At 56.4% G+C, this 27,514-nt stretch overlaps 12 protein-coding genes across 12 annotated transcripts in view; 7 read left to right on the top strand and 5 right to left on the bottom strand.

The window, feature by feature from the left end:
• BCV69DRAFT_312354 (hypothetical protein) overlaps positions 1–2,541 on the top strand; it is a gene marked incomplete at its 3' end in the record, with an annotated part of 4,973 nt that extends 2,432 nt beyond the window's left edge. Inside the window, exon 4 of the mRNA XM_025494918.1 lies at positions 98–2,541. Within this exon, the coding sequence (XP_025348252.1) occupies positions 98–2,541 (2,444 nt within the window). The remainder of the gene's footprint in view (positions 1–97) is intronic.
• Positions 2,542–3,226: 685 nt separating this feature from the next.
• On the top strand, positions 3,227–4,736 carry BCV69DRAFT_298875 (hypothetical protein; the record flags this gene model as incomplete). Its single annotated transcript, XM_025494271.1, has 2 exons — positions 3,227–3,660; positions 3,743–4,736. The coding sequence occupies 2 exons, from the start codon at positions 3,227–3,229 to the stop codon at positions 4,734–4,736; spliced, it is 1,428 nt and encodes a 475-aa protein (XP_025348251.1).
• Positions 4,737–5,117: 381 nt separating this feature from the next.
• On the top strand, positions 5,118–6,828 carry BCV69DRAFT_248472 (hypothetical protein; the record flags this gene model as incomplete). Its single annotated transcript, XM_025490297.1, has 3 exons — positions 5,118–5,506; positions 5,617–5,738; positions 5,807–6,828. The coding sequence occupies 3 exons, from the start codon at positions 5,118–5,120 to the stop codon at positions 6,826–6,828; spliced, it is 1,533 nt and encodes a 510-aa protein (XP_025348250.1).
• Positions 6,829–7,513: 685 nt separating this feature from the next.
• BCV69DRAFT_298873 (hypothetical protein) lies at positions 7,514–9,400 on the top strand (the record flags this gene model as incomplete). Its single annotated transcript, XM_025494270.1, has 1 exon — positions 7,514–9,400. One exon carries the CDS (start codon positions 7,514–7,516, stop codon positions 9,398–9,400), a length of 1,887 nt encoding a protein of 628 aa, XP_025348249.1.
• A 253-nt stretch (positions 9,401–9,653) lies between these two features.
• BCV69DRAFT_184305 (TPR-like protein) lies at positions 9,654–11,524 on the bottom strand. Its single transcript, XM_025489586.1, has 2 exons — positions 11,143–11,524; positions 9,654–11,041 (listed from the first exon to the last, which is right to left on the bottom strand). The coding sequence occupies exons 1-2, from the start codon at positions 11,423–11,425 to the stop codon at positions 9,858–9,860; spliced, it is 1,467 nt and encodes a 488-aa protein (XP_025348248.1). The 5' UTR covers positions 11,426–11,524; the 3' UTR covers positions 9,654–9,857.
• BCV69DRAFT_184304 (hypothetical protein) lies at positions 11,525–13,263 on the bottom strand. Its single transcript, XM_025489585.1, has one exon. It carries the CDS (start codon positions 12,969–12,971, stop codon positions 11,625–11,627), a length of 1,347 nt encoding a protein of 448 aa, XP_025348247.1. The 5' UTR covers positions 12,972–13,263; the 3' UTR covers positions 11,525–11,624.
• BCV69DRAFT_282587 (hypothetical protein) lies at positions 12,901–14,278 on the bottom strand. The gene is made up of 2 exons (XM_025492411.1): positions 13,778–14,278; positions 12,901–13,707 (listed from the first exon to the last, which is right to left on the bottom strand). The coding sequence occupies exons 1-2, from the start codon at positions 14,186–14,188 to the stop codon at positions 12,991–12,993; spliced, it is 1,128 nt and encodes a 375-aa protein (XP_025348246.1). The 5' UTR covers positions 14,189–14,278; the 3' UTR covers positions 12,901–12,990.
• Positions 14,279–14,518: 240 nt separating this feature from the next.
• BCV69DRAFT_298870 (hypothetical protein) lies at positions 14,519–17,330 on the top strand (the record flags this gene model as incomplete). The annotated part of the gene is made up of 5 exons (XM_025494269.1): positions 14,519–15,439; positions 15,515–15,770; positions 15,847–16,029; positions 16,126–16,800; positions 16,888–17,330. 5 exons carry the CDS (start codon positions 14,519–14,521, stop codon positions 17,328–17,330), a joined length of 2,478 nt encoding a protein of 825 aa, XP_025348245.1.
• Positions 17,331–17,428: 98 nt separating this feature from the next.
• Positions 17,429–20,316, top strand: BCV69DRAFT_184091 (hypothetical protein). The gene is made up of 6 exons (XM_025489584.1): positions 17,429–17,555; positions 17,645–18,443; positions 18,531–18,767; positions 18,850–19,076; positions 19,164–19,670; positions 19,763–20,316. The coding sequence occupies exons 2-6, from the start codon at positions 17,673–17,675 to the stop codon at positions 20,256–20,258; spliced, it is 2,238 nt and encodes a 745-aa protein (XP_025348244.1). The 5' UTR covers positions 17,429–17,555; positions 17,645–17,672; the 3' UTR covers positions 20,259–20,316.
• Positions 20,041–23,946, bottom strand: BCV69DRAFT_307945 (phospholipid-translocating P-type ATPase). The gene is made up of 3 exons (XM_025494699.1): positions 21,325–23,946; positions 20,616–21,240; positions 20,041–20,513 (listed from the first exon to the last, which is right to left on the bottom strand). Exons 1-3 carry the CDS (start codon positions 23,869–23,871, stop codon positions 20,374–20,376), a joined length of 3,312 nt encoding a protein of 1,103 aa, XP_025348243.1. The 5' UTR covers positions 23,872–23,946; the 3' UTR covers positions 20,041–20,373.
• An 830-nt stretch (positions 23,947–24,776) lies between these two features.
• Positions 24,777–26,116, top strand: BCV69DRAFT_282582 (V-snare-domain-containing protein). Its single transcript, XM_025492410.1, has 4 exons — positions 24,777–25,086; positions 25,167–25,363; positions 25,448–25,543; positions 25,667–26,116. Exons 1-4 carry the CDS (start codon positions 24,802–24,804, stop codon positions 25,872–25,874), a joined length of 786 nt encoding a protein of 261 aa, XP_025348242.1. The 5' UTR covers positions 24,777–24,801; the 3' UTR covers positions 25,875–26,116.
• BCV69DRAFT_248829 (2-dehydropantoate 2-reductase) lies at positions 25,949–27,176 on the bottom strand (the record flags this gene model as incomplete). The annotated part of the gene is made up of 2 exons (XM_025490312.1): positions 25,949–27,007; positions 27,096–27,176. The coding sequence occupies 2 exons, from the start codon at positions 27,174–27,176 to the stop codon at positions 25,949–25,951; spliced, it is 1,140 nt and encodes a 379-aa protein (XP_025348241.1).
• Between the last annotated feature and the right edge of the window lie 338 nt (positions 27,177–27,514).

Genomic DNA, 27,514 nt, shown 5'->3' with positions numbered 1-27,514 from the left:
GATGCTGATGCTGATGCTGATGCTGATGCTGATGCTGATGCTGATGCTGATGCTGATGCTGATGCTGATGCTGATGCTGATGCTGATGCTGATGCAGACGCAGACGCAGACGCTGATGCTGATGCAGACGCTGATGCTGATGCTGATGCTGATGCTGATGGAGACGACGATGATGCAGATGGTGAAATTGATGCCGATGCCGAGGAGGGCACGCTTGCTGCTGCTCTGACAGGCCCAGCTGCACAGACCTCGGTCGAAGAGGCCAGCAAAGCGCGTGTAGAGTTGGTCCGCGAACCTCTGTCAGCGCAGCAGCATACGCCGCAACTCAGTGGCGTCATCGATGAAGACATCGCTCATTCCCCTTTCAAACGGACAGCAGACTCGCAAGGAGCAGACAAAGATGCTGTCAACGCTGCGATGCGACCTACTGGTGCTGCGCGTGATGAGACGCTCGCCCTCGACCCTGCCGATGGACTGCCGATGGGCCTTGTCACCACCTTACGAGCCCCTATATTCTCCATGGATATCACAGCTACCTTGATCACTCCCTCGACCTTGCTGGATTCTTTCGACGCTGATGCTACTGCAGAGATGCTCGGAGCTGATGCGAAGGAACTCCAAGATGTCCTCGAGGTCAATCCAGACTTGACCATCTCTTCACTCTTCCCAGAGCTGCCAGAGTACGGCCCTCCGAGTGAGCCTGATATCAGCAAGCCGGATAGACGCTGGGATGAAGGGAGCCTCAATCAGATGCCTCGATTGACGCAAGTTAGTCGCTTGCTCGACGCCAAGCCTCTTCTCGTCTCTACCTTAGAACCAAGCAAAAATCGATGTCAGGGGCGCTGGAGAGAGGATGGCGAATGGGCCTTGGCAGCAAAGCTAGCCGATCCCACAAAGGGAGTCACTAGACAAGAACTCGAAGCTACGTCACTACCTGCTACGACGATCTTCAGTCGACGATCCAACAAGCCTACGCGAGACGCCCTGTCATCAACGCCGAGCTTCGTGGTACAGCCTCAGAACCCCGAACTCAGATCAGCCCAACTGCTATGGTCTACAGAGGAAGACAATTTCTTGATGAAGTTGTTCCAGCAGTATGGTGCCAATTGGCCCCTCGTGGCCGACGTATTCAATTCGACTCGTCTCTCGGTTCCGACCGATACAAAGGAAGCCTGGGACTGCTTCGACCGGTGGGACAGAATCACCAAGGCAGCAGCTCAGGGTCAACCTCCGCCGCCACCTCCACAGCTTCCTCCGGTCCACCCTACTGCCGCTCCTGAGAAGCAAGATGGCGCCAGCGATTCGGGGACGGCAACAGTCGGCACCCCAACCCATCCTGCCCCGCCCGCCGCTTCTCTTGCTGCGAAGCGGGAAAAGCTGACTAGAAAGCTAACAACAAGATTTGATGGGTCGAGAAAGAGGATGAGGCATAGCAATATCATGGAGGTCATGCGCAAGACTGCGAAGCGTCGCGATAGTGGCAAGCCTGCCGTCTCAGGCGTTGGTGAACCCCGTAAGGTGAACTTGGCCTCACACGAGACACACAACACTGTCAAAGGCGGGCCTGCTCCTACCGCTCAGCAGCTAAGTCAGATCAAAGCTGAGAGGGACGAAGCTCAGCAGAGGCAGTACCAGATGATCTACAATCGTCGACTCGAGGAGCAACAGAAGATTGCCGCTGCTCAGGCGGCGCAGGCACAAGCGCAGCAGCAGCAGCAGCAGCAGGCAATCCAGGGTCAGGGGCAAGCCCAAGGGCAACCTCAGGCACAACCGCAGGGCACCGTCCACACATCAGCCAGCCAGCAGCAGGCTACTGCCAACCACACCGGTCAGCAGCAGCAAAGCGGACCTGGAGCGCAGCCCAATGCTCCTCAGCGTGGCATGCCAATGAACCAAGGACGACCCTCGCCGATGGCAATGCCTAGACCCACGTCTGCTGGTCGCCCGGCAACTCCTGGTCAACAGCCCGGCACGCCTACGTCAGCCGGCCTCGGTCTCACCGCAGCGACGCAGCGGTTGACGCCTCAGCAACAAGCTCAGTTCGCCGCGCAAATTCGGCCGCCAGGCTCAACTGCCCAGCAGCAGCAGTACAATCTGGCTACTGCTCTGGCTGCTAACGGCGGTGCTCTCAACGGTAAAACGGCTCCTCGACCTCCTGCTGGGCCTCTGCCTCAGCAGCCCAATGGCATCGGCGGCCTCTCGACGATGAACCTGCAGCAGATCCAGCAGGCTTTGACCGCCAATCTTGCCCAGAACCTTACACAGGAGCAGGTACAGGCGCTCGCTTTGCAGCTCTTCAGAAATGCTCAACAGCAGCAGCAGGCAGGCAATTTCAATGGTATGCCACCGGGTCAGAGACCTGGCGGGCAGTCTGGTCCAGGGCAAGGACAGGGGCAGCCCCCAGGGTCAAATCAGGGCAGGCCTGCGCCTCGTCCGCAGATGAACATGGCTCGACCTGCGCCACAGGCTCCCAATCAGCAGCAGCAGGGTGGGGGTGGGCCAATGAAGAACGCTGGCAGCGGTGGGGGTGGAGCGCGATGACCCCTTTGTCATACCTGCAAAGTCATTGACTAGATGAGTCTCTGGAGTTTGGCGACATGTTCTCATGTTGCAGTCGTATACTCATGGTGGCGTGAATGAGTTGAGGACGCCCCAGACTGCTTGGACCTCATTGGAGCGACCGTGATATGGACACACGGCTGACCTTGCTGATCTGTGCTTTGGTGTAGGTCAAGCTCCTCCTCTTCGCATAGTCGTATGAGGTCATGGAGGTATGTGAAATACTTTTCATCTACTCGCGATGGCCAGAGTGTACCAGTGTGCAAGCGACTTGAGTAGCGCGGCAAAGCGCTTCCATTGCCCTTTGCGCTGACATACAACTGCCCTTTTCCTTTGAGCAAGGGCAGCTCAACGTCCCTCGTTCGCTGTCATGAACAGCGGCCTTTAGCCTCAGGACTGCCGCACGTTCACCGTCGCTTGTACGTGCTTGTATCTTATCCTTGACTTCTGCCGAGCCACACGACTTCTTGATGCTCTCTGTCCCGCTTTAGGTGGTGATCGGATGCCGTGCGGGCCTTTAGGCATGGGGCAGTGGGCGCAAGGCTGGCTCGTGCACGGGGCGAGGCGAAGCGGTGATCGTGTGCAGAGGCTAGCAATGAATGGTTCCTGCCCTTGAACAAGGGTCGTACAATCCATCGACAGCCACCCCGTCCACCACTCGCACCCGATGTCGTTCACATCAGAGGTACAAGTCTACACCACCATCCAAGGCCTCGAGCTACATCGTCTCTCGACGTACCAGCTGCACGCTCTCTGCGCCTCTCCCGACTGCTCCTGGAGCGCATTCTCCGCAGGACATCACCAGCCCCCTCCCAAGGCTGACACACAGACGTATGACCTCACACTCAGGGAGCACTGTCGTCGGTGGGGCATCAGTAGGAGTCCAGATGACCTCTGCTTTTATCATCTTGCTCATGGCTCTATCCCCAAGTGCATCATTACTTGCCAGGCAGAGTGGACGACATTGTGGACCCTACTGTCGAAGAAGAGACTCGGCTACGAAGCAGACATCGAGGCTCACTTCTTTGAGATCGCTCTGCGTCCGGTATTGTCTGACGTATATTACCTCGATGCCCGCATCCCACGTGACACACATACGAGGTGAGTGGTTACAAAGTCACTGGAGGCACAGTTAGTGAGGCCGCTGACCAAGGAAAGGCATCTCGCCGCGGCTCAATCTCAGTATTCTTGCGGATCTACAAGTGGCACATCAGCCATCACATCAGCCATCACATCAGCCTCTTATACAGTCGACTGCAGGTTGCGAAGACGATGCGGCTATTGCGGTGGGACAGAAGGAAGAAGAAGGGGCTCAAAGACCGCATCCTAACCTTCACCCCGTTGAGACGGCCATCGTTGCCATCATCACTAGAGCTGTCTTTTCCCTCACACCGACTGTGACGGAAGCCCTGATCCCCCTCTTCAAGCAGGCGGCTGAAGCAAAGACTCCCGCCGCACCCACAACCATGAACGTTCCTCTGACTAAGAGTCAACCAGAATCTCCCAGGGATTCATCGGTGACTGCCCACGGTGGCTGTAGGTTAGAGAGGCCGTCATGTGAGACACGATCTACAGCGGCTTGGTCTGTCAACGAGCCCAGTCCCGAGTGCAGCGATGCTGCCGCCCCAGGAGCGGCTCTCGCCTCTAGACTTCTCGCCGGCAGGGAGACCGACAATGCCCGTCTTGGCGCTGGAGGAACCGCTGCTTCGCTCGTGGCGAGCCTCCTCGACCACCTGAGGAGCGAAGTCCGCCTTCCTGGCTCTTTCCGTAGCCCTTATCCGAGGGAGAATGAAACCAACGAAGATGCTCCGCCTGCCGAGTCTCTCCGCGACACGTCAGGCCAACTAGCGAGCCAGCCGACCTCCTTGCAAGAACATACCAGCGACGTTCTCCGCACATCTTCTGCAACGACTATCACCACTCCCTTCGAGTGCGAGGATGGTGCCAGAGGAGAGCAGCTGTCGCGATCCACGTCTCGCACTAGCTACGACGGGCCCAGCACATGCGAAAAGGAAGGGGCTCTTTGCAAGTGCTACACTCCCGAGACTGAGGAGATTGCAACGTCTTTGTCACCCTTGCGAGCAACGCCAGCGGGAAGCGAGGACGTTACGTCGACACTGATCGAAGCCTTTACGGAGATGCTCCAAAAGAGCCGCGAGGCTGGCTCCCGCGCGTGAATCGGGGATGCTTCGATACAATTCCTTCTCTTCGCCGTTCCCCTGGTTCGTGTTGTTAGGCACATGACCATGACAGAAGCAGAGACGAAGCAAGCGGGCAACCCAAGAGGCTCGAGTTTCGGAATCACTATTGTCATGAAGCTGCCCATCTGGTGTTCGTGTAATGTTCATGCTGTGCTCGAATGTGTGACTCTCCTTGATTCTCAAGATTCGCCGGACTTCGAGGAAGTCTGCCGCTGACGGTCTTCGAGCTGGAGCGAGCGCATGTCCGGTCCGTGTGTTGGCTGCTCTCCACTCGACTCCACATGGCAAAGGGGGGAAAGGCGTCCGGGCCACCGGCTGCTGTTGGGCTTCCGTCTGGGTACTCCACTGCAGCGAACCATGCTACTCACCCGCCGTCTCCCTCGCCTGAGGTTGAACAGGTCGATCGGGCCCCCTATACACTCTACGCAATCCAGGACTGCCCCGGCGGCTGAGCAACCTTGCCGCTGCTCGAGCACCTTACGCGCTTCACCCCTCGAGGAGACCGAGACGGTCAAGACGATCAACAAGCTTCTTTCGCAGGTCAGAGCTCGCAATCGACCTTCTTCCTCTTCCTCCGAGGATCTGTTGACCTCGAGGTTGCCCACCAGGATCAACACGCAGACGTGGATCGAGTATGCAAAGTCTCAGACGGCCACTGAAAAGGCCTCGGCTGGAGGGAGCGGACGAGAGGAAATGTTGCAGCAAGTAGAAGAGATGCTCAGGAGACCCAAGAGGATGCACGACAGGTGAGCGAGCGTGGGAGTCGAAGCAACGTCGCGCACGTTGCAAAGATTCAGAGAGACGTTTCCCAGGTGACTTCCTTACGGTCTGACATCGGCATCCATGATACTTGTAGCTATGTAGAGCTGCAGCTACCCTTCTCGAAAGACCCTCAACTGGCGGATAGGTACATCGCTACCAGCGGTAGCATCAGATTGGGAAAGATTTTTGAAGATCTTGACAACCTCGCAGGAGATAGTGAGTGAGGCCCGGCTCTTGAGGACTCTGCGCTCCCCCTCGCTGACGCCTTCCCTCTGCACCTGCAGTCGCCTACTCCCATGTTCTAGGTGGACGTCCCAAGGCAGGCGACCGCAAAGTCCCCATCTTCATCGTGACGGCGAGTGTGGACCGACTGGACTTGGTGGTGGATAGCTTGGAAGCAACTTGTGACTACCGCCTGAGCGGACTGCCCATCTTTGTCGGTTCTTCGTCGATGGAGGTACTGGTTGCCATCGATCAGATTCTGCCTGGTAAAGGATCTGATGGACAGGCTCAAACAAAGACCTGCTTGACCGGTCGATTCACCATGGTCACACGCAACGCTCTGACTGCAAAGAGTCAAAGTATCCCACCACTGGAGCTCCAAGCTGAAGACGAATCGAAGCTCTTTGCATTCGGCGAGGGTCACAAGCAGAAGAAGAGGCGAGAATTTGAGATGGCCTTGAGCAGAGTACCGCCGACGCAGCAAGAAGCAAGGGAGCTCCACGAGCAGTGGCTCAATGATCACGACCTCCTGACTGCCCAATCAAGGGATACTGTCCATGCTCCAACTTCCACTCATGCAGTGATCCCAGTCGGCCCTAGCGAAACGCGCCTGATTTCAACGCAGCACGTACACCCTCAGTCTAGAAATGTCCACATGAAGGTCTTTGGCGGCTTCCTGATGCGGCAAGCCTATGAGCTGGCCTGGATGGTTGGTGCCACCTTTTCGCGTCAGCCCGTGAAATTTCTGGCTTTAGACGCCCTCAGCTTCCACGCTCCGGTACCCGTGGGGGCGATGCTGTCTCTGACGGCTCAAATCGACTATACCTCGGCACCTCAAGTGCGATGCGACGGGGGCGAGCGCTGCGTCGGTGCGATTGCTGTCTTGGCCGAGGTCGTGGACATCGAGGTGGGCACGAGGAGGCGTACGAATACCTTTCACTTCTCCTTTGATCTAGGGGGTGGACAAGTGACACAGAGGGTGTCACCGGTGAGCTATCAAGAGTCTATGGCCTGGATCGAGGGCAAGCGGAGGGTGGAATTGGGACTGGAGTTGCGCAGGCTGTACGATGGCATTGGGGCATAGGCGGTCAAGTTTCAATTGTGAGCATCTTTCGTGGCGAGAGGCGTGGATGATGAGTGGCGACGAGGCTCCGGGCTTTGCAGGTGAGGGAGATGCGATGATCTGTTGCACCTTCAATGGGCTCTGACGCGGCTGTGAGTGTGTGTCTACTGGCGTCAGTGGTGACGGGGGTGTTGGGCTACGCGTGGCGCTTCTGCTTGGCGTCGGGTATTTGTTGCTGCAAGGATGCGCCTCGTGATCATCTGCCTGCCTATGCCGGGCTGGGGATCAGCGTCGACGCCCGGTAGCGTTGCTCCGCTGCTGCACCTCTGGCCGAGCTCCGCTGCCCCCCTTTTGTCCTTGGGCGCGGGGTTGCGACGACGTTGTGTGGGTGGGTGAAGCCCCGCGCGGCCGAGGGTAGTAGACTTAGGACTTGGCTGGGTCGGGCGCGTGGGTGTGGCATCGTCGTCGCTGGTAGCAGCCGCTGACGGTCCAGGCACAAAGTGTCCCTTGAATCTATATCCGCCTCCATCATCATCATCATCATCTGTCGTCGTCGTCGTCGCCATCTCTAACCTCCCTTGCCAAGCATTTGCTCCTGCCTACTCCCCGACATCCCCTTCATCGTCACACTCCTACGCCGCCCTCACCGCAATCCCACAACAGCCATTGCACATCTGAGCAATACCCCCCACCACCTCGCGCCTTCATGGCAGGTACACCCGGCACCACGTCACCACCATATCCACGACGGCAGAGTGGCAGTGGAGCACTCTGCACCCTGGCCTTCCTCGCATCCCTCTTCTTCGCATTCATTTGTCCCATCAACGTCGCCCGCGCAGACGCATCACCTCCCCCCCACCATCTCGTCTATGCTAGAAGGCAGCATGACGGCCAAGCATCCGTAGCCCTAGAGGCCAGAAAAGGGCACAGCACCTCCAGAACATCCTCCTCTTCCTCCTCCTCCTCCGCCAGGCCCGCTGTCACTGCAAGCAGTAGCAAGAACACTTCTTCATCTTCCTCGATCAAATTAACCCTCCCCGACTCCTTTGTCCAATGTGGATCAGCAAACATCGGCATCGACTCCGTCATCGGATCCAGAGATGCCTCACTCCTGGGCAATACCAGCGACAAGGTGCAAGACGCATCCTGGCTCAACCTCCGCATCCGCGTCTCAAATAAGAAGAGGGCCCACGTCGACCTAGACCTGCCCAGTGACACCAGCAGCTGGACATGGCCCTACGTGGACCTGCCTGCCGGAACCAGCTTTACTCTCATGGTCAGCTCAATGACCAATCAAACCATGGAGCAGGTGGAAGAAGGTCCGACAAATGCATCGTCTACTTTGACCAGCCCAAACACGTCTATCAGCACCACCATCATTAGCAACAAGAAGAGGGGAGCTTCCGCCGACGATGCCGATGCCGAGGGCGCAGATGACACCATTCTCGCCCACTCCCTTGCTAGATCAAACGTCATTGCAGGCGTACTCAACAACACCTCTTGTCTTCCTGTAGGCACGGATTCCGATGACGATGGCTCGAATTCGTCCACTCATCATGGAAATATAGCACCTTCATCGTCGGGTCCAAGTCATGCCGTTACCATCGTGGCGGGTTTCCTCGGCGGTCTGGTCGGCCTCTTCGTTGCCATACTAGCTGCATTGGCCTGGCACCGACGCAAAGAGAATCGTAGGCGATGCTTACAGGGCGAAGGCGGTGCCAATTCCTTGGACCATACCCATGGTGGAAGGATCGGAGACCGCAGATCAGTTCCTATCGCAACCTGGGACGGGCAATACCGAAACAGTCCTCGCGGTGGATGGAGCTACATGACCTCACTCGTTCCCGGTTTGAGCATGGGAGAGCCACCGGGCTTCAATTCGCCAGGTCCGAGCCCCATCGACGGCGCCTTTTCGATGTTTAGGGGACGGAGAAGGGCGGGGCCGACGAGTCGCAGGAGAGAGGAAGGAGAGGAAGACCTACCCACCTATGGTAAGAGCGAAGAGGAAATCAAGGGCTTGCCGAGCTATGAGCCGGGGATGGGCTTGCGCAATCTGTCTGCCACAGCAAATGGGCACCGTCAGTACCAAGAAATGACCCAGGAGAGGTATAGAGATGACGCAGACGACAGCTATCACGAAGAACATCGTCTCACAGCAATCAGAGAGCAAGAAGAACCGGATTCTGCGGTACAAAGCCCTGCAACGGTCCTGCATTACTTTCCCTCTGGTCCTTCACGGCCTTATTCGACTCTGGATCTCGTCAATATCCACCTGCCAGCTAGGGCTCCCGCAGCCGAGGTGGCATCGTCGGTCACGATGAATAACGTAGCCCGTCGTAATACATCGAGGTCCGATAGAGGGGGATCAGCGGCGGCCGCCCCGGATGTCAGCTCCTCGACCTCGGCGATCTCCCTCGACCCCTTTGCCTCACCTGATGATATCACCTCTCACCACACTCAAGCCCGTCGCCCGCACATTCAGAGGGACGGCTCGCATCGCCCTTCAAACGCTCCTCGCCCCCACGACCCCACGGCTGGTCGGACAAACCTCGAGGAGGCGGACGAATACGACTCCCGTGCGCCACTGCTATGAGCTGTCGCTGCAGAGAGAGACCGCATTTGCCTTCAGCTTCACAAGATAGGGAGGTAGCTAGAGCTGGCTGGCTCTTGCTCACCCGTCACCTTAAACATCATGTATACAATGTGACCTGCAGTGCAGACCCTTCCATAATCGCCCCCGCTGTCTGCACGGCGCTCATCATCTGTCACCGGCCAATTCACGCCATCGAATCTACCATTGTGTGTTACACAGCTCTGACTCACTCGCTGCACATGCCTCTCCGAACCTTCCAGCGGTCTTCGTCTTTGCTGTACATTCAAAGTGATCTAGAACAAGAGGAGGCACAGTTATGGAAGGGAAGAACCCGGGAAGAGGGAGGACAAGGTGCGATTGCCTTGCGTTGGCTTTTGACATCTAGAGTATCGTCATAGAAGGAAACTCTTCACATCTCAACTTCGCGCTCGTCATTTGGCCCCCACACTCGAGTCTGCTAACTTTCACTTCCATCACCTGCCCGAGCCAACGGCATCAACCGATCTCTCAGCACGGCAGCCTGTCTTCTCCAAGCGGGCCAATCATTTCCTACCTCGGGAGACCTGTCCGCAGCGCTCAATAGCCACTCTAGGTAACGAAGCGAGAGGTCTACGTTCCCGGTGGGTTGCGCCTGTACCTGCATCCGTCGGGGCGGATATGAAGAGTCAGACTCGTCTGTGGGAGGCTGAGGGACAGGGTCGAAATGCGCATCAAGACCTGCTTCGACTTTGGCAGTGAGGAGGATGGATTCGCCCCAGGTTTGCACGTCAAGATTGCCTACATCTGCTTGCCCTTGCGAGGCTGAGGCGTCGAGTCTCTCTTCCTCGAGGCCGTTGTCATCCTGGGCCAGGGAGCGTTGATGCTCGTGAAAAAGGAGACGGACTGCGCGTTGGTGCCAGGCTAGAATGTCAGGCTCGTCTCCAGCTGCTCTTCTGCTAGCGCAATCTGAATCAGCAGTAAGACCGGCGTCGATGTCTTCTGCCTCTTGCTCGGCTGTGTGGCAGCTGCCGATTCTCGAGTCTTTCAAAGCCTGCAGATGCAGTAGAATGTCCTTCATCGTCGCCAATTGCGCCCCTAAATCCTGTTCGCAAGAGAGGTATCGCCGATAGGCACTGACCGCCTCTCTGTGTCTGTTCAGCTTCCCATACGTCATAGCCAAGCTCTGCCAAATAGTCCCCGTGAATGGAGCGATGCCTGCCGCTTTGAGATAATAGTGCGTAGCGAACGTATGGGAGTCGAGCAACTCGTAGACTTTGCCTAGACCGTGCCACGGGCGGTAGTCGCGCGGATTGAGGTCGATAGCCCGTCGGTACATCTCACCTGCCGCTCCAGAATTTTTGATTTCGAGGAAGGTGTGACCGAGGAGGATCCAGGCTGCTATACATGTAGGGTCAAGACGGATGGCGCGTTTGAAGGCCTCGATGGCTCTCGTATGGTCAGATTGGTAGTAGAAGTGGTTGCCTACCACGCAGCACACTTCGGCCGTCTCGGCACCCCATTCGCTGGTCGTGTGGGCTAGATGAGCTAATTGGTCGCCCTTGTCCAGAAGGAAGAGGGCATTGGAGTAGTCAGCTAGGCCTTCCAGGCGGAACGGATCCAGATCAAAAGCTTGCTGGAATGCTTCGATAGACAGGTCGAACTCTGCAGCAGTGCGCATACGAGGGGAGTCAGTCGATAGATTCCGCCATGACGGCCGCCTACTTGGCTGAACCTCGGACAGTAGCACTTGCTCAATGACTCACCTTGCTGCATGTATCTCCCGACCGCGAGGGAGATCCACAGTCCAGCATTCGAGGGGAATATCTCCAACAATCTCTCGACTCTCAGTGCATTTCTTTCTGGTTCCTTGCTCGCTTCCGCCTGTCGGTAATGATATTCGACAAAGAACAACCTCATGAAGCTTTCTGGCAGCAAAGGTAGGATCACCTCCAATTCCCCTGTCGAGGTTTCGATGACACCGTTCAGCTCAAGCCAGGCAGTCCAGTTGTACGGAAAGAGTAACAGAGAGCGGATGAAGCAATCCATAGCTTCGAGACGCTTGCGTAGCTTGCGCAAGATGATACCCTTCAGCAAGAGGAGGAAGGCGTCTGAAGGATCGACCAAGTCTTTCAGGAGGGGTACCAGTGACTGACGCAGAACCGATCCAATCTTCGATCCAACATGCAGTGAATGGGTCGCCTGGGAATTACGCTCGACAATCTGGCGGACAGATACGCGAGTTGCGTCAGAGCCAGAAGGGTTGAGCTCTCTTTCCAGAGACCCGCCTCGAACTCACTAGCATGGCAACGTAGCCTCTCAGAAACCTCGCCTTGTCACCTTCATCGGCCCCATGCGCTCTCCTCGAAGCTTCCCGCCTTTTCTCGAGTGCCCATTTACACCGATCCAGCTGGCCCGTTCGGAAGTATTCCATGGCCAATTGAAACTCTGCATCATCCATCGGCTCGCTATCCTGAGCCGGATCACTGTACGCTTCGAAGATGTCCATCTTGGAGACATTGCTGTTGTCCGCTTCGCCCTCTGCAAAGTGCACGTGAGCAGAACGACTCACTTTCTCATGGTTGATTGGTCCTAGAACACCATCAAGCATACTTTGATCTTCATCAGGTGGCAGTATGTCTTTGCTCTTGCTCGGCCGATCGGTACTCGCACTTAAGCTCATCGTGGCGAGTGGGCTAGGCGGTTGCCGAAAGGGCGGTGGAAATCGCCCGGAAGCCGAAGTAGAAGCATCCTCCCTTCCCATGGACTCGCCCAAAGGCGATGGACTCATGTGACCTCCTAGCATTCGCACTTTGCCGTCTCCATTTCGCCGAGGAGAGGAGACTGGCAGAGGGCTCGAGGAGGGGCCGGAGATCATAATGGAGTTGCTGGCTAAGCCACCTGCTGCACCTAGAAAGGGGGTTGACTGCATCGGATAAGCAATGGGAGGGCTCGTTGGAAGGCTTTCCCGTCTCGAAGAGGATGGGCGAGCAGGCGTACTCGTAGGAGCGAAAGGTCCTTGCCATGAGAGGGAACTGTCCGCGCCTTGATTAGTCGGGGCCGGTCTGCCCCTGTTGAGTCTGGCTTGCTCCTCGAAAAAGTCGCCATTGCGGGTCGAAGAGGATCCCACGAGCGTGTTGCCATCACCTGAGAGGCAGCTCACCAGCTCCAGCGCCCAGATAGCGGCATTGTCCAGTCCTCTCATCTTCAATTGGCGTGCAGCTGACACGAGGGAACGACGCGCGTAGTCAGGCGAGGCATCGTGTACGGGTAGCAGGTCGGGGTCACGCCGTGTGGACGTCGAAGGACCCGCGTGGGGAGGCAAGGGAGGCGGTGGGGAAGCAGACGTCATTGCGAGGACGATGGACAATGCGGGAAAGGGGGGGGGGAGGGGAAGGTCTAGTCGAGGAGGAGACAGGCGGAACAGGAGCTGGTGTTGGTCTCCTTCGCTGCCGAGCTCGCCGACGCGCCTCGGCTCTTCTGAGCTGTGTGGATGCGAGAAGGAGCGAGGTGCATCTCGGTCGGTGGTGAGGGTGAAGTGGTCGTTGGGCAAGGACTGCGGTGGTGACTGCCATGATGCAGATGACAGGAGCATGGTACATTCGACGTTCGCTTCACTTCATCCTCCCCCTCTTGTCTGGTCCACTTGCCCTACCCACGCCTCTGCCGCGGCCAGACGACCCTCCTCTGGACCCCTCCCTTCCCTCGCCGGTGATCCTGCTCACTTCCTCCTCGCTCAACTTCAAAATGCCACCCCTGAACTTGCCCACACCCATACCCAGACCTCTGACCCTGTCCCTTTTCTCACGCCTCTTGCCCGTCATCGTCTCATCCTCGTACTGTCTACCCATCAGCTTGCGCGAGTAGGCGTCACTTAGCAAACCCATCTCCTTGTTGCGCTCCACCTCCTTCTCAGCTCTGCCTCCTGCCGCGCTTCGGATGCCCTCTCTGATCTTCACGGGCATAGTCTTCAGTTGCGAAGCTTTCAGCGATTTTGCCCCTTGGCCTCTACCAAAGACTTGGCCTTTGCGCGCTTGCGAAGAAGAAGATAGTTCGAGAATACGAGCGAGTGTGTCGTGCGAGGAGAGGTCTGGCTTGTCTTTGCTGCTCGAGGCTCCCGTTCCTCGGGGCCCACCTCGTGCGAAGAGAGTAGTATTGAGGAGGTGGCTCAATTGTCGATCATTTGTTGCCTGTGCTGCCTCGTCCTCCGAAGCTTCTTCCGCTGTAGCTTCTACATCTCGCTTCTTCTGTTGCTTTGCAGCATTCCGTTCGCGAATGAATTCGGAAGCACTGCTGAAGGTATCCGGACCGGTATTCCCCGTCTTTGAATCCTGTGAACATCGAACTCGACGAGGGAGTTAGCCGCAAGTTCCTTTGCCGCAACAGCACCTTGCGACTCACCATGAACTCCCTCCAATTCTTCTTCGCCTCCAACGATGGAGATTCTTGCCCTTGCTGGCGTCCTGCCGAGCCACCTTCGTCGAAGATGACGGTTACGGGCTGGCGACGAGGCGGCTGAGCGGGGGGCGTTGTAGCTGCTCTGCCTCCTTGCTGGCGCGACAGACTCTTTCTAGGCCTCTGAAGGACTTCCTCGACGCTCACATCTGTGTCCCTCCTCTTACCATTCTTTATTTCTTGCTTGCGCTGCTGCTCGAAGTCGGCCCCTGCAAAGGAGGCAAGAAAGGGAGCTTCGAGGGCGGCCAAATCTGCCTGCCTGTGGGAGCGGAGAGGCGTGGCGGGAGGAAGAGGAGGCGACGACGGTAGACGAGTGTCTTTGAGGCCCTTGGCCTTCGTCGACTTTGCCTTTGCCATGCTGAGATGAGATTGGGTAGAGGATCCTTCTGTACCGCAAGGAACGGAAGGCGAGGAGGAGCACCACCTCGGCCGAAGTTTTGCCGCGTGGGCGGCGGAGTGCAGCAGCGGGCGCCCGGCCGGGCAGGAAGCGAAGTGTTGGTGTTCCTCGTATGCATCGCCTGTCCGCTCCTCCCCACCAATACCATCACCATCACACCCAACCCCTCGTACTGGATGGCAGCACCTCACTGAGATACACAGACAGACAGACAGACAGACAGACAGACAGATAGACACGTGTCGCTGCCTCTGTTGCCTGGGTCCAGACTACAACGCCTCTACAGGATCATGCAGCCAGTGAACCCTGCCTCTGCCTCCGGCCTCCATCCTCACAATGGCGGTGAGACTTTCACACCCGATGAGCCCCTGTACACCGTCTACTCAGTTGATGGCAATGGATGCAAGCATCAAGATGGCGGTAAAGATCCGTCTCCGTGTCCCTCGCGACCCCAGACTCCTCTCACATCTGCTCCGCTCACCATTCACTCGGCAGCACAGCGAGGCGACGTCGCAACGGTCCTCGATCTCCTCGATACTGCTGCTACTGCCTCCCCTCGCGATCGCGATGAAGACGATGTGACCCCGTTGCATTGGGCAGCTATCAATGCCCATACATCAATATGCGCTCTACTCCTGGAAAGAGGAGCAGAGGTAGACGCTCGGGGCGGGGACCTCAATGCAACGCCCCTGCAGTGGGCAGCTCGAAATGGCCACCTGGCAGTGATGCATCTCCTTCTGCAACGAGGCGCAGACCCGACGCTTTGTGACTCACAGGGCTTCAATACACTCCACCTCACCGTACACTCTAGCGCCGTCATGCCCTTGTTGCTCGTCCTGAGCCAGCCAGCCTTCTGTACGGGCAGCCAACGGCAACTCAACAGTTCCGACGCTCAGGGCCACACGCCACTGATGTGGGCAGCATATCAGGGTGATGCCATTTCTCTCTCACTCCTACTTGCCTATGGGTCTGACATCCATGCAGCAGACGAGGCAGGCTTGAGTCCTTTGCACTGGGCAGTGGTCAAAGGCAACAGACTCTGCATTCGCAAATTGCTGGAAGCAGGAGCTGACTGCGAAGCGAAAGAGGCTAATGGCAAGACGCCGAGAGACATGAGCATAGAATTGAAAAGCCATCCCAGCTATGCGAAAGCTTGTATGGACTGCGGCCTTGAAGAGGATGGCCGGAAAAAGAAGAGTCCACTGAGCGAGGTGAGGAGTACACTCTCAGAGACGCAATACAACGCCTTAGAAGAGGCTGACCATACGCCATCCCCCTCATCACAGCGAAATAGCGACAAAGCGATACTCGTTCTGCCTCTTCCTACCCTCTACATCACCTTCACAATATACGGCCTCTTTCCATGGTACTCTGCCGTGCCACTGTCGCTAGCAGCATTTGCGGCGATGCATCATGTGATAGCCAAAATCATTCTGGACCCGCTGCAGGCCGATGCAGTCAAATCGAGTAAGTATGCCCTGGGCGTCGTGGCTAGCAGCGTGTTATTAGTTGGGTACAATTGGGCAAGATGCCTGATCTCTTGTGAGTAAAGGAGACACCGCGGAGTGCAGAGTGAGCCGTTCATCAGACTGATCTTACCCAAGTCTGTCCTCTCTAGACACTCCTGGTCATGGGCTTGCAAACCTCATCTTTTTCATCTCCTGGGCCATATGTCTCTCTACACTCTACCTCTCCGCCACACTCTCTCCTGGCTACTCAGTCTTACCCAAATCAGAGACAGCTCGCCGGTCTCTCATTCATCAATTAGCAGATGAAGGCAGGTTGAACGGCATCAACTTCTGTGTCGATTGCCTCGCACGCAGGCCCCTGAGAAGCAGGCATTGCAGGCAATGCAAGCGCTGCGTAGCCCGCTTCGACCACCACTGCCCTTGGATAGCCAATTGCGTCGGAGTCAGAAACCACGGCTACTTCCTGCTTTTCCTCGCAAGTCTTACCTCGGGCATCATCAGCTTCGACCTCTTGACATACCATTACTTTGATCTCAATGCCCCGGTCCTGATGCCCCCGGCACTGGAGCCCCTCTTTCCTACCCCTATCTCCGCTGCGACGGCTTACGACTCCTTCACCCTCAGCAACTCTCTCTGGGCTTCCCTTCAGCTGACATGGGTGAGCATCCTGTTGATCGCTCACATCTGGCAGGTGACTAGGCAAATGACAACTCTAGAGGTCAGCAACTTGGGCAGATACGGCTTCATGGGGGGCCGAGGCGGGAGCAGTATGGCCAGTCAAGAGAACTTTATGAGACAAAGAGAGGCGATAATGTCTGGCGAGACCAGCGCGGGAGCAGGCGAAGCGGACGCATTAGCCAATGGCTCAATACCTCGAGGCGAGGGAATTGTCGGGGCAGGCGAGGAAGGGCCGAAGAGCGAGGTGGGTTCTCATCATGGCCATCCGCATGGATCTCCAGTGGTTGCGGCAAAGAAGGCAGGCAATTGGCTTCTGAGCATCGTCGGGCTAGATCTCTACACAAAGGGCAAGGCTGGGGAGGGATTGCGTAGGGCAAACAAGGCAGGCAATCCCTTTGATTTGGGTGTCCGGACCAATTGCTTAGGTGAGTGGCACGGTATGGTGAAACGTTCTGTACCGAATTCCGGTACGTGCTTGGGAGCTGATGTTTGCCACGCACGATGTCCCCCAGACTTCTGGTCGCGTGGTCGCGAGCTCGGGATCACCTACGAATCCTTGTATGACATTCCCGAAGAGGGCTTTGCAGTCAGACATCGACAGATCGTACGGCAAAGGCGTAGAAAGCGACAAGACCGCTTCGGCCCCCTTTCGAGCCTGCTGTTGAGCAACGAAGAAGACCAAGATTTCCTGGCGGACGATGTGGAGGACGTTGAGATGGGAGGAGGAGGAGGGCTGACTAGGGTTCATGACAATACTGGAGCCTCTGGCTCTGGGAACGAAGAGGTGTTGGAGGCAGAGGTCGAAGAAGAGCGTGGGCAGAGGAGCAGCTTGCACTTGAAGGGTGCGTGGGAGGTGCGGGCTGCCGAGGGCGCGGGCCACCCGCTGGAGGAGCGCGGCGCCTTGCACGCTCATAGCGCCAGTAGCCACTCGGACAAGGCGTCGCATCAGGACTGAAGTCTTGTTGAGCGCTACACTGACCTTGTTGTCGTCATTGCTATCGTTAATGTCGTCGTCATCATCGTCATTGTCATCACCATCGTCGTCGTCGTCGTCGTCGTCGTTGCCTGGATGATGTCCTGCCGCGTGGGTGGTCTGTGCTCCGAGCGTGAGCCTGTGTGGGGGAATTTTTCGAAGCAGCAGCGGTAAAAGTTTGCGGCATCGTAGAGTGTGATCCTCGTCGTTGAGTATTGACGTTCGTGGTTGGGTGTTTTCACCTCGTCGTCCTCATCGTCCTCGTCCTCGTCTCCCCTCCCGCCATACCACCACAGCTCTTCCCCACACGGCCACCCATGCACCATGCCCACACGAGAGCTGATCCACCTCTCCTTCGGCTCCTTCTCCGCACACTTCTCCACCCATCACTTCAATGCCCAGACGGGCTACTTTGACTATTCTCCCTCGGCTCCACAGCCTCTGGTGGATCACGACGTCTCCTGGGAAGAGGGACTGGATGGCAGGGGCGTACAGAGGTATACCCCCAGGTGGCTCGTCTTTGATGTCAGGAGCGGCTTCCAGGGCTTGAGGAGGCAGGAGGTCTCAGAGGCGCAGGCGGATCAACAAGGAGACGAATACGACGACGACAATGCAGCAGCGAAGCTTGCTGTGGGGCACCACAGCAGCTGGCTATCTGCTCCTCAAGTCGTACGGACGCAGAACAGGGTCCCACACACTCCCTTTCGGCGCATTGCCCAAAGGGAAAGCAACGGCGAGGATCTGGATTGGGAACATGAGATGGAGGCACTAATGGCTTCTGACCAAGACGAAGACACGCAAGAAGAGGAGCATGACACCTCCAGACGAGATCTCCCCACCTCTGCCACTACAGCAGTCTCCAATCGTCAAGGTCAACTCACCTCTTCTTCGCGTCACTCTGCTCAAGCCCAGGCCAAGCCATGGTCAAGCAGGCTCCTCTTCGACTCCCACCCGCGCTCATTGGTCCCAGTGACGGCGGCAGGCGGACTGCCCCTGGCTAGCATGGCATCGAATGGCGAATCACGTTCGGACGAAGGAGTGGAAGTCTTTGAGAGCTTCGAGCAGGGCTGGGCGAGAGCGAAAGCGTGGGATCGGGTGAGTCGCTGATTATTCTTGGTCATCTCGCATCCTTTATTACTCGGAAAAGCTAAGATGCTCTGTTTTGCCTGTATCATCTCGCAGGACAATGATACTCTGGACACATCCTTCCGTTCGATGCTAGAGGCCTCTGATCACCCTCAGGGTTTCAATTTTGCCTTGCAAACTTCAGATGCGTGGAGTGGATTTTCAGCGTGGCACCTCGAGGAGCTGGCGGATGAGTACCCCAAGTTGGATAGATTGACATGGGCCATGAGGTGGGGCAAGGGAATCGGCGATGTCGCGCCTGGAGAGGATGATAGTCTGGACGAAGCTGAACTGGTAAGTGGTAGCTCTGAGATATTCAAGAGAACTACTTGTTTCGCTGACTGTGCGTCATGAATCGGTTGAGTTCCTCTCTCAGCGACTCGCCAGAACAAGAGCGATGAACGAATCTCTCTCTCTTTTGCTCACTACCGAAGCATCTTCTTTGTACACGCCTTTGGCTCTTCCGCAATGGTCTGGGAAAGAGGAAGTCCCCATCTGGGCTCAGCATCTTCGTCAGGATAGGCGAAGTCGAATTTTGAGTGACGAAGGCTACGCAAGCGCCTTGCTTGCTAGCCAATTCGAGACTGCGACGCTGGGTATGCGGTAAGTTGCGATAGACACCGAAGGAATCCGCCTTTGCTCCTGTTGAGTCACAACGCCTTCCCACTCATCCTCAACTTCCTCCCACAGGTTACGAGACGCTCCAACATCCGCCTCCTCCCTTGTTTCTCATCTCACTTGGCGAGGCGACACACCCATAGCCTGCTTGGGTGGCTGTCTCCCCACCCCACTCCTAGCCCCTCTGCAAAGCTCACTCGGTGCGCAGCCTTTCGATCCCATTGAGGCGCTCCTAGCTGCGAGAGGATACAATCCTAGACCGAATCAAGATCGCAAGCGTCACATTGCGCGCTTTGACCCAGTAGAAGTGGCCAGTACTGGAGCACAGGCAATTGCCAAGCACTGGGCTAGCTACTCGAGCGCAAGACCCGTGAAGCTGCAGGGCGTCGAGACCAGGAAGAGCAGACTCACTGGCACCAGTAGGAGTAAGGGCGACTCATTCACCAAGCCCTACGCTGTGCATAGCGTGGCCAGAGATGGACAGGAGGGAGCAAAGGCTGTCACGGAAGCTTGTATGCAAGAGTACCTCACGGGCAATGGGCAGGGCAAGTTGGGCATGGAGGAGCCTTGGGGTCGCAGGCGAGTATCGCAAGACGCCACGGCCTCAGACCGAAGCTGAGCAGGCGACTGACCCTACGATTGCTCTCCTTCCTCCCTCGATCGTTCCACAGCCTGTTTGCTCCCCTCTCACAGCCGCTTCCTCCCTCCTTTCCACGAGTCCTGCAGGGCCTCAGCGCAGACGGTCGTCCCTTGCCTCCCTCCGCGTCAGCAGAGATACAACGACTCCGGCCACGCTCTCTACCCCAGCTCAGCACACTTAGCACCACCCCTTCCTCCCTTTCGCATATCCATCACGCCCATCACGTCCTCATGATTGCACTTCGCTCCCACGCGCCACTTTCTGCATATGGTCTGACTGCTCCTGGTGGGACAGGTGGGGCGGGCCAAGCTGCTAACGAGGAAGGAGAAGGACGCATTGGAGGGAGAGATGGATTGAAGGAATTGCTGGAGAGGGTCGAGGACTTGAGAGGAGCTTACGAGGCGGAGCGTGGGGCCGACGGAGGATACAGGTCGGGCGATGAAGAAGACCATGGACAGGGAACTGACGAGGACTGGGAAGCGACGGAGCAGGCGGATGGGGATGATGATTTGTTCGATTGGGATTAGAGGCCAATTTCAGATTGCGGCGTGTCACAAGGAGAGGCAGAACATCTATCTGTTGTGGCAAGGAAGCCACTTCCTGATCGTCTGCCCGGCCACGAACTAGAGTCGGCCCAGAGCTTTACGAGACAGCCAGCTTTGAGTAGCTCGGAGGCGCGAGCAGGCGCTTGAGAATCTTGATGACGTATAGCGGGAAAGAGGAGACGGCAACGATGACTGCAAGCTTCCAGAGGAAGCGAGTCGTGAGGACAAAAGAGAGATCTGAGCGAGAGAGATGACGTGGAGGAGCATGGGGTGAGAGGTCAGCTATTGTGATTCTTTCTCGACCTATCGTAAGAGGACGTCCTCGTCCTATCCACATACCAAAGTATTCTGGCAGGAACGCCATACTGATGCAGTAGAGCAACAAGGTTACGACCTCGCTCAATACCATGTATACATGCCAAGTCGTGATCTCCAGAGCAACCATGATCAGTTCATTCAGCACTAGCGCCGTGAAGGAAATGGCGATGATGTTGAGGAATTCGTTTTCGAAGAGGAGGAGAGAGAGAATCATGATTGCTCCCCCTTGATAGATAGAGATGGCAAACCACTCCGCAAACGTCTTGGCAGTCAGAGAGCGACCTTTGGTCAAGTCTCGATAGAGTTCTGGGTATAATAAGGCCAGATCCTCGCTCACATCCTTGTCCAGCACAAGGGAGAAGACAGGCGCCATAGTATATAGGGTGGCATAACCTACCATGAGCCAACCTTGATATAGAGCAATGGGAGCAAAGTAGAAGATTGAAGAGAACACAGCCTGGATGATGGAGATGATCAGACCTCGATGGATGACGAACTGCGCCAACTTTGCAGAGCGTTTGTAAGAGTTGCGACCGTGCCAAACAAGTAGTTTGGTCAGATGAGAGAACTGGGTGACACTGAAGTCGGCAGCGAGGGAGGCTTGCATGCCTTCCTTGCCCACAATGCCTAACCCGACGTCGGCTGCCTGTAGACAAGGAGATGGGAAGCGGAATGTTTGGTCAGAGAGCGCACCATCATGATGCTGTCTTACGCTGCTTTCCCTCCTCACCAGAATCATGGAAACGTCGTTACCTCCATCACCGATGCAACAGACTCTCTTCTTAGTGTAGCTTCTGATCAATCTCGCTACGTCTGCCTTCTGCGTAGGCGAGCATCGACAAGCAGCCACAGCGCTGAGCTGAGTGGCCAATCCAATGAATTCATCGCGGTAGAGCTCCATGCACGTACTCAGACTCTCGCCATCGATGACCAGACAACAGTCTAATTTGCTTTTGAGAAAGTCCAGCAGGTCTCTCACGCCCTCGCCCTTCTTGACTTTGGCGACTTGGTGGATATATTGTCCCCTTGAAACCAGCTTCGATGAGATGGCAATACATGTGGCGGTCTCGATCTTGTCGCCAGTCAACATCCACACCTTGATGCCTGCATTGCGTAGCAGCTCCAACGTGGGCTTCACATCGTCCTGCAGCTTGTCCTCGACCCCTGTCACACCCAGTAGCTCAAGATCGCGCTCGAGATGCGCCTCAACAACGCTCTGTATGTAGGCATTGCGGTCCTCTGAGATCTTGACCCTTGCCGCCTTGTAAGCAGTCTGAAAGGCCGTCCACGATTGCTCAGTAAGACGCTTGCGGCCAACGACGAGCGTACGCAGGCCCTCTCGAGCCATGTTGCCACACTCTTCCTCGAGCCAATCGTTCTGTGCAACGATCTTGGCCATGACGACATCGGCTCCTTTCTGGTAGAAGGTGACGTCGCCCGTAGTCCGGTCTCGTAGTACAATGCCCATGCGCTTCGAGTCCGAGGTGAAGGGGAAGATCTCTAAGATATCAAAGGTGAAAGTACTGCGGACTGCGCCCGTCATGCGGACAGTCATTGCAGTCCTGGTCCTGTCGACAAGGCTTAGTCCGACGCTCTCAGTCCACTGGACGATGGCAACCTCGTCAGGGGAAGAGGCTTGATAGGTCGTCGAGCCGTCGTCGTTGATGACCGGTGTCACATTGTGACAGAGCGCAAGGGCAAAAACGACGTCCTTTACGCGAGACGACATGTCCCTCCTTCCGCCCCAGGTGGACGTGAAGCTTGCAGAAGTGCCCTTCTGACTGCTAGGAGAGTTCAGACTCATAGATTCTCCGTTCGAGGGGCGATCGGCAAGAGCCGTACGGAGCTGGTGGCTTACTTCGTCCATTGAGTCCCAGCCATAGCTCATTGTACCCAGATGTAGCTTCTTCAATTCCATCTCATTCTGAGTGAGGGTACCGGTCTTGTCAGAGAGCAGATACTCAATACGACCTAATTCTTCAGGCAGGGTCGATGTCCTTACTATCGTCCCGGGAATCTCGTCATCGGATTGGATTTGGCGAGCATAGACAGTCTTTCCCATGTCCAGATTGACTCGAAGAGAAATCGGGATGATCGAGGAGAACAAGATGAGAAAGCGAAAGATATAGACGTACCACGTTCCTCTGAAGCCATTGAGAGCCACGAGGCCAACCGAAAGCGTGAATGTGACCCCACAAAGAATCTTACTAAGCCGATTAATCTCCAGGTCCAGGAGTCCAACTTTGGTGGAGGGATGCGAGGTATTCATGACCGCACGAGTCTCAGTACCGGTGTATACGGCCATGCCGATGGCGCTACCCGCTGCGAGGACCGTGTTCGCCCAAAGCAAATTTTCAGCAGTGATGGGGGTGGTCTGAGGCTGTGGAAGCATACCAATATGCTCTTGTGTCCCTTCACTGTCGCGCGCTGCGATTGCGAAATCGTTGCCCAAGAGATTGCCGACGGCAGCGTCGCCAGGCGGTGTCAGAGAACGGATAGCATCCGTTGAAGGATTCAAAGTGAACGTGCCAACGAATGTATGGATGTCCTTGATGGGAGGTCCCGCATATATTGTTGCCCGCTCCCGCTCCTGAGTCAATGCTGCTAAGTTGGCCACCGACATTCGTTGAGTCGAGTCGATAGCAACACGCAGCTTCCAGTCCGTCTCTCCGTCAAGTTGGTCGGTACGTACGAAGCAGGTGCCACTCTCGGAGGGGTCCTCACTTTTCTCCACAGCATCGAGACTTGGTTGCTTGACACCAGTCATGTTGTCCTCCTCCTCGTCCTCGCCATCATCCAGGACGAACCTGTCATCGCAAGAAGTATCAGCATTCGACCCGTCAGATGTTTCCGTCTGCCGATGCGGTAATTGTTCGCCAGCCCACGTTTTCAGAAGCACGAGGTCGGCCGGAACCCTCTGATTCTTGTGCAAAACGACTAGATCGCCGACTCTGATCTTGCTCGACGGCGTAGTGACGCGATGTGAAGACGACGTTTGCCAAGCTCTTTCCTCATCGTAACCTCCCCTAGCAGCAGAAAGGGAGGTTTCGGGCCCTTTGAGGAGCACCTCATAAGGAGCCGAATTGCTTTCGTTATCCCTCTTGAAGCGTTCGAAATCGTCGATTGCCTCTTTGCCGATGGTGACAAGTAGAACAAAGCTCAAGGGCGCTATGTACGTGGCCAAGAAACCTATCTTGAGTGGAGGTATAAATTGCGAGAGGGCCACAAGAAGGAAGTAGAGGTTGAAGAAGAACTTGAATTGCTCGTATAAGATCATTGGAAGAAACAGGAGCAACGAGTACTTTTGATTCCGCACAATGTTGGCTGGGTGCTTCTTACCCGAAGTATCTGCGGCGAAGGAAGAATGTGGAATATTTCAGCAGCTGCGAACTTCATCGTCAATGCCATGTCTCACGAGCTTTGGCTCACCGCCTTGTCCGACTGCTATTGTCCGCCCGGGCTGATTCCCATCTCCCCGCCGGGGACCAGGCCAATACCATCTTCTGCCCTTTGACGATTTGGGCTTCTTGCTCGCCTCTGCCGGAAGCTCGACGGGCAGCTGTCGTTCCCAAATTGCGTCATCCTGATTTCCGCCCAAAAGGCCCTGAGATTCTTCGTCCCCCGGCGAAGCCTCGGCTTCATCGTGATATCTATCGCTGAAGCTCTTCTTGGTGGTGTTGCGGTGTCTAGAGCTGGAGCCCGCTTCGGAGGAGGAAGATGCGGTGGGAAGGTGCCTGCCTGTGCCATACATGCTGAGACTGGCCGGACGAGGATGCCTGCCGTGTAGCTGGGAGGGATGTTGGCTATCGGTGGACAAGGGCTGGAGAGGGTATGCTTCGTGGGCAGATTGAGAGGTGCCTGGCGGCATGAAGATGGGCGATATGAGAGGGCTGATGGGCCTGCCTGCTGGCAGTAGCTGCCTCAATGATGAGTGTGTGGGTGGCAGAAAAGGCAGACGATGGTGTCTATGCTGTCAGTCAAAGGAAGGGTGTGCATCCTCTGCCTCTGTGCGGGGCCGAGGATGCGATGATGGTACGCAAGTGAGCCCTAGAGGCGGCCGTCGTGCGCCTCCGCCTGCGCCCCGCAAGGTGCAGCCACGCGATCCGCCAAGTCCTTTCCGGCCACCGTCCTACTCACCCAGCCAACCAACACCAACACCAACACCAACCATAAACGTAGGCAACCCTCCCCACTTCCTCGCACAGTCATGGCTTCGACATCCCGGCTTCCTCCTACTGCGTGGGAAGCGCACCGAAAAGCGACGCGCTCTCTCGAGTCGCAATTGGATGAGAAGCTCACAAAGTATTCCACCTTGGCCTCCTCCATCGCACGGGGTCAGGAAGGCGGCGCAATCGTCGGCAACGGCAGCAGCAGTGCCTGGTCTGGGAGAGGAGACTCGGCCGCAGACATGGAAGAAGGCAACACAAACGGAGGTACATCTAGAGCAGAACATGCTGCGCTCGACCACGACATCAGCTCCCTATTGCAGAAGGTGGGCAAGGGAACAGCAACAAAGAGACCATGCTTTGGCAGTACGTAACTGACATTGCTTCTTCAATGGCCCCCTATCAGCTGCAATCTTCAATTGCTGCCCTCACAGCTCTGTTGGACGATCCGGAAGTCCCTCCATCGGCTGTACAGCTGCACGCGGTGCAACGTCACCGCGAGGTCTTGACGGACTTTGAGCGCGACTTCAGGAGAAGCAAAGACAACATCAGACATGCAATTGATAGGAGAGAGCTCGTTGGTAAAGTGAGGGGAGATATTGAGTGAGTGACGACGCCATCTTCCACGCATCTCCGGTTTTGTCTTGGGGCCAGTCTTTGCCTTACGATCTTTGAATTCTGCGACAGTGCGTACAAAGTAGCTCACGCCTCCGATCAAGAGGCCTTGCTGGCCGAAAGAGGCCGACTGGACAATTCTCACAGCATGATTGACGGAACACTAGAGTAAGTAAAGCTCCATGTCCCAAAGCAGCGATCGTATCGTCAAAGCTTCTCGATCGCACATGCTCATCTCCCCTCTCTCCCCAACCCCCCGGGACCCCGATTTTGCTGCTTCTCCCTGTCTAGACAAGCCTATGCTACCCTGACAGACTTCCGCTCTCAACGACAGACGCTGACGAATGTCGCAAACAGAATGACCACAACAGCTTCCCAGATTCCCGCCCTAAATGGTATAATGACCATGATCGGTCGGCGGCGGCGGAGGGACAGTATTATCATGGGACTGCTAATCGGGTGTGGGACGGTCATCTTGCTCCTGTACATGTTCAGATGATGGGGCGCTACAGCATGGGCAGAAAAAAGAGCTTTCATACCTACAACTCCTCTCCTCACTGGCCCTGAGTGAGCTCACAGCTTGCTGCCCTCTCCCACCTTTGCATCCTTGCCCTTCTCTTCTCTCCGGTCTTGAGCAGCCTTAAGTAGAGCATACATGCTCTGCAACCTCGGGCATTCCAGTCCCCTCTCCCTCGCCATCCGTACAGGATTTCCCAAGATCACCTCCAATTCCATGGGCCTCCCCGCCTCCCAATCGAGCAGCATAGAAGGTTTTGCACCTTTGTTCCTTTCTGTGCTCTTGATGATCTTCTCCGCACTAGCCAAGCCTAGGTGTTCTGGGAAGCTGCCCTCGCGTACTTGTAAGATACGAGGGGCGAGGTAGAAAATCTCGTCCATGACTCCCCTGATGTGCATGCGGAGCTCCGGCAGGAGGACCATATCTGCATTTCCTGTGCCGCCAGAGAGGACTGCTGATGGATTCATAGAGGCGTTGATGGTGAGCTTGTGCCATCGAATCAGCTGCAGCTCCTTTTCTGAGTGAGGCTCGGCATCCTTGATGCCGCCTCTGGCCCACCAGGACTGCAGGAGATGCATGCTCTCTGTGCTGGCATTTGAGAGGGTCGTTGTAGTAGAAGAAGGGGACGAAGAAGCAGATTGCGCCTCGTTGCCCACTCCATCGGAGTAAGGTCCTAGGCTGATCCTCGTCCAACGATTTTGGACCACAATTCCATGCGAGACTTGCTCAGCAGAGATAACCGTCACGCAGCTGATGATTGGATTGTTCGGAAAGCGCAACCGATGAGGCGCCTCGATGCCCACCCCATTCTGGATCAGAACAATGGTAGTGCCTGTGCCGGGAGACGAGCCTTGGCGCACCACATGTTCGACAGAGGCCGCATCATCTACACGATCCGGCAGAGCTTTTGTGGTCACTATCACGTAGTCCCAGCCTCCGTGGCCGTCAGGACCAGCTGTGGGAGCTCCTCTGCCAGCGTCAGAGATAGAGGCAAAGACTCGGTGAGGTGTGAAGTGGTATTCACCAAAATCGCGGGTCTTGAGCTGAACTCCTTCTGCAGCGATCGTCTGATAATTGGAGCGACAGACGAGGGAAACGAAGATCCCGACGTCGGGCTGGTGGATGGCCAGGGACGAGACGATCACAGAGAGGGCGTGTCAGTCTGAACTGCTAAGGGACGCCTGCCAAGCAGCACCGACTCACATGATGGAGTTTGCTAGCATAGAAGCACCCAACTGCCCCAGCACCGACCACGAGAATGTGCGTTGGCTGTCTTTGAGGCATCGTCAACGAAGAGGGCGAATGCGAGGCCGACGACGTTAGTACATGAAGGGACGTTTGGCCCGAGTTGATGCTGTGGACTTACCCCAGACGGAAAGGAGTGCAGCCGGCCTGGCCGAACTGGCGTGATTGGCGTGCCGACAATTCCGGGAGCGCGGGCAAGCGCGGGCAAAGGCTCCCTCTCTTGGTCTGACTAAGTCCCACATCCTTCGTTCTTTCGTGAGGAAGAGGAGCCAGACATGTAACGGCGTGGATCTCGAGGGGTGAAGAAGGAGAAGAAGAAGCCGAAGAAGAAGAAGAAGAAGAGGAAACCGACAGGACATCCGAGGCGAGAGTGGGTG

Source organism: Pseudomicrostroma glucosiphilum, assembly GCF_003144135.1.
Source record: "Pseudomicrostroma glucosiphilum strain MCA 4718 unplaced genomic scaffold BCV69scaffold_6, whole genome shotgun sequence".
In the NCBI taxonomy this organism is placed as follows: Eukaryota; Fungi; Basidiomycota; class Exobasidiomycetes; order Microstromatales; family Microstromataceae; genus Microstroma; species Microstroma glucosiphilum.
The sequence above is the reverse complement of the archived record's forward strand: the minus strand, read 5'-3'. Positions and strand labels throughout refer to the sequence as shown.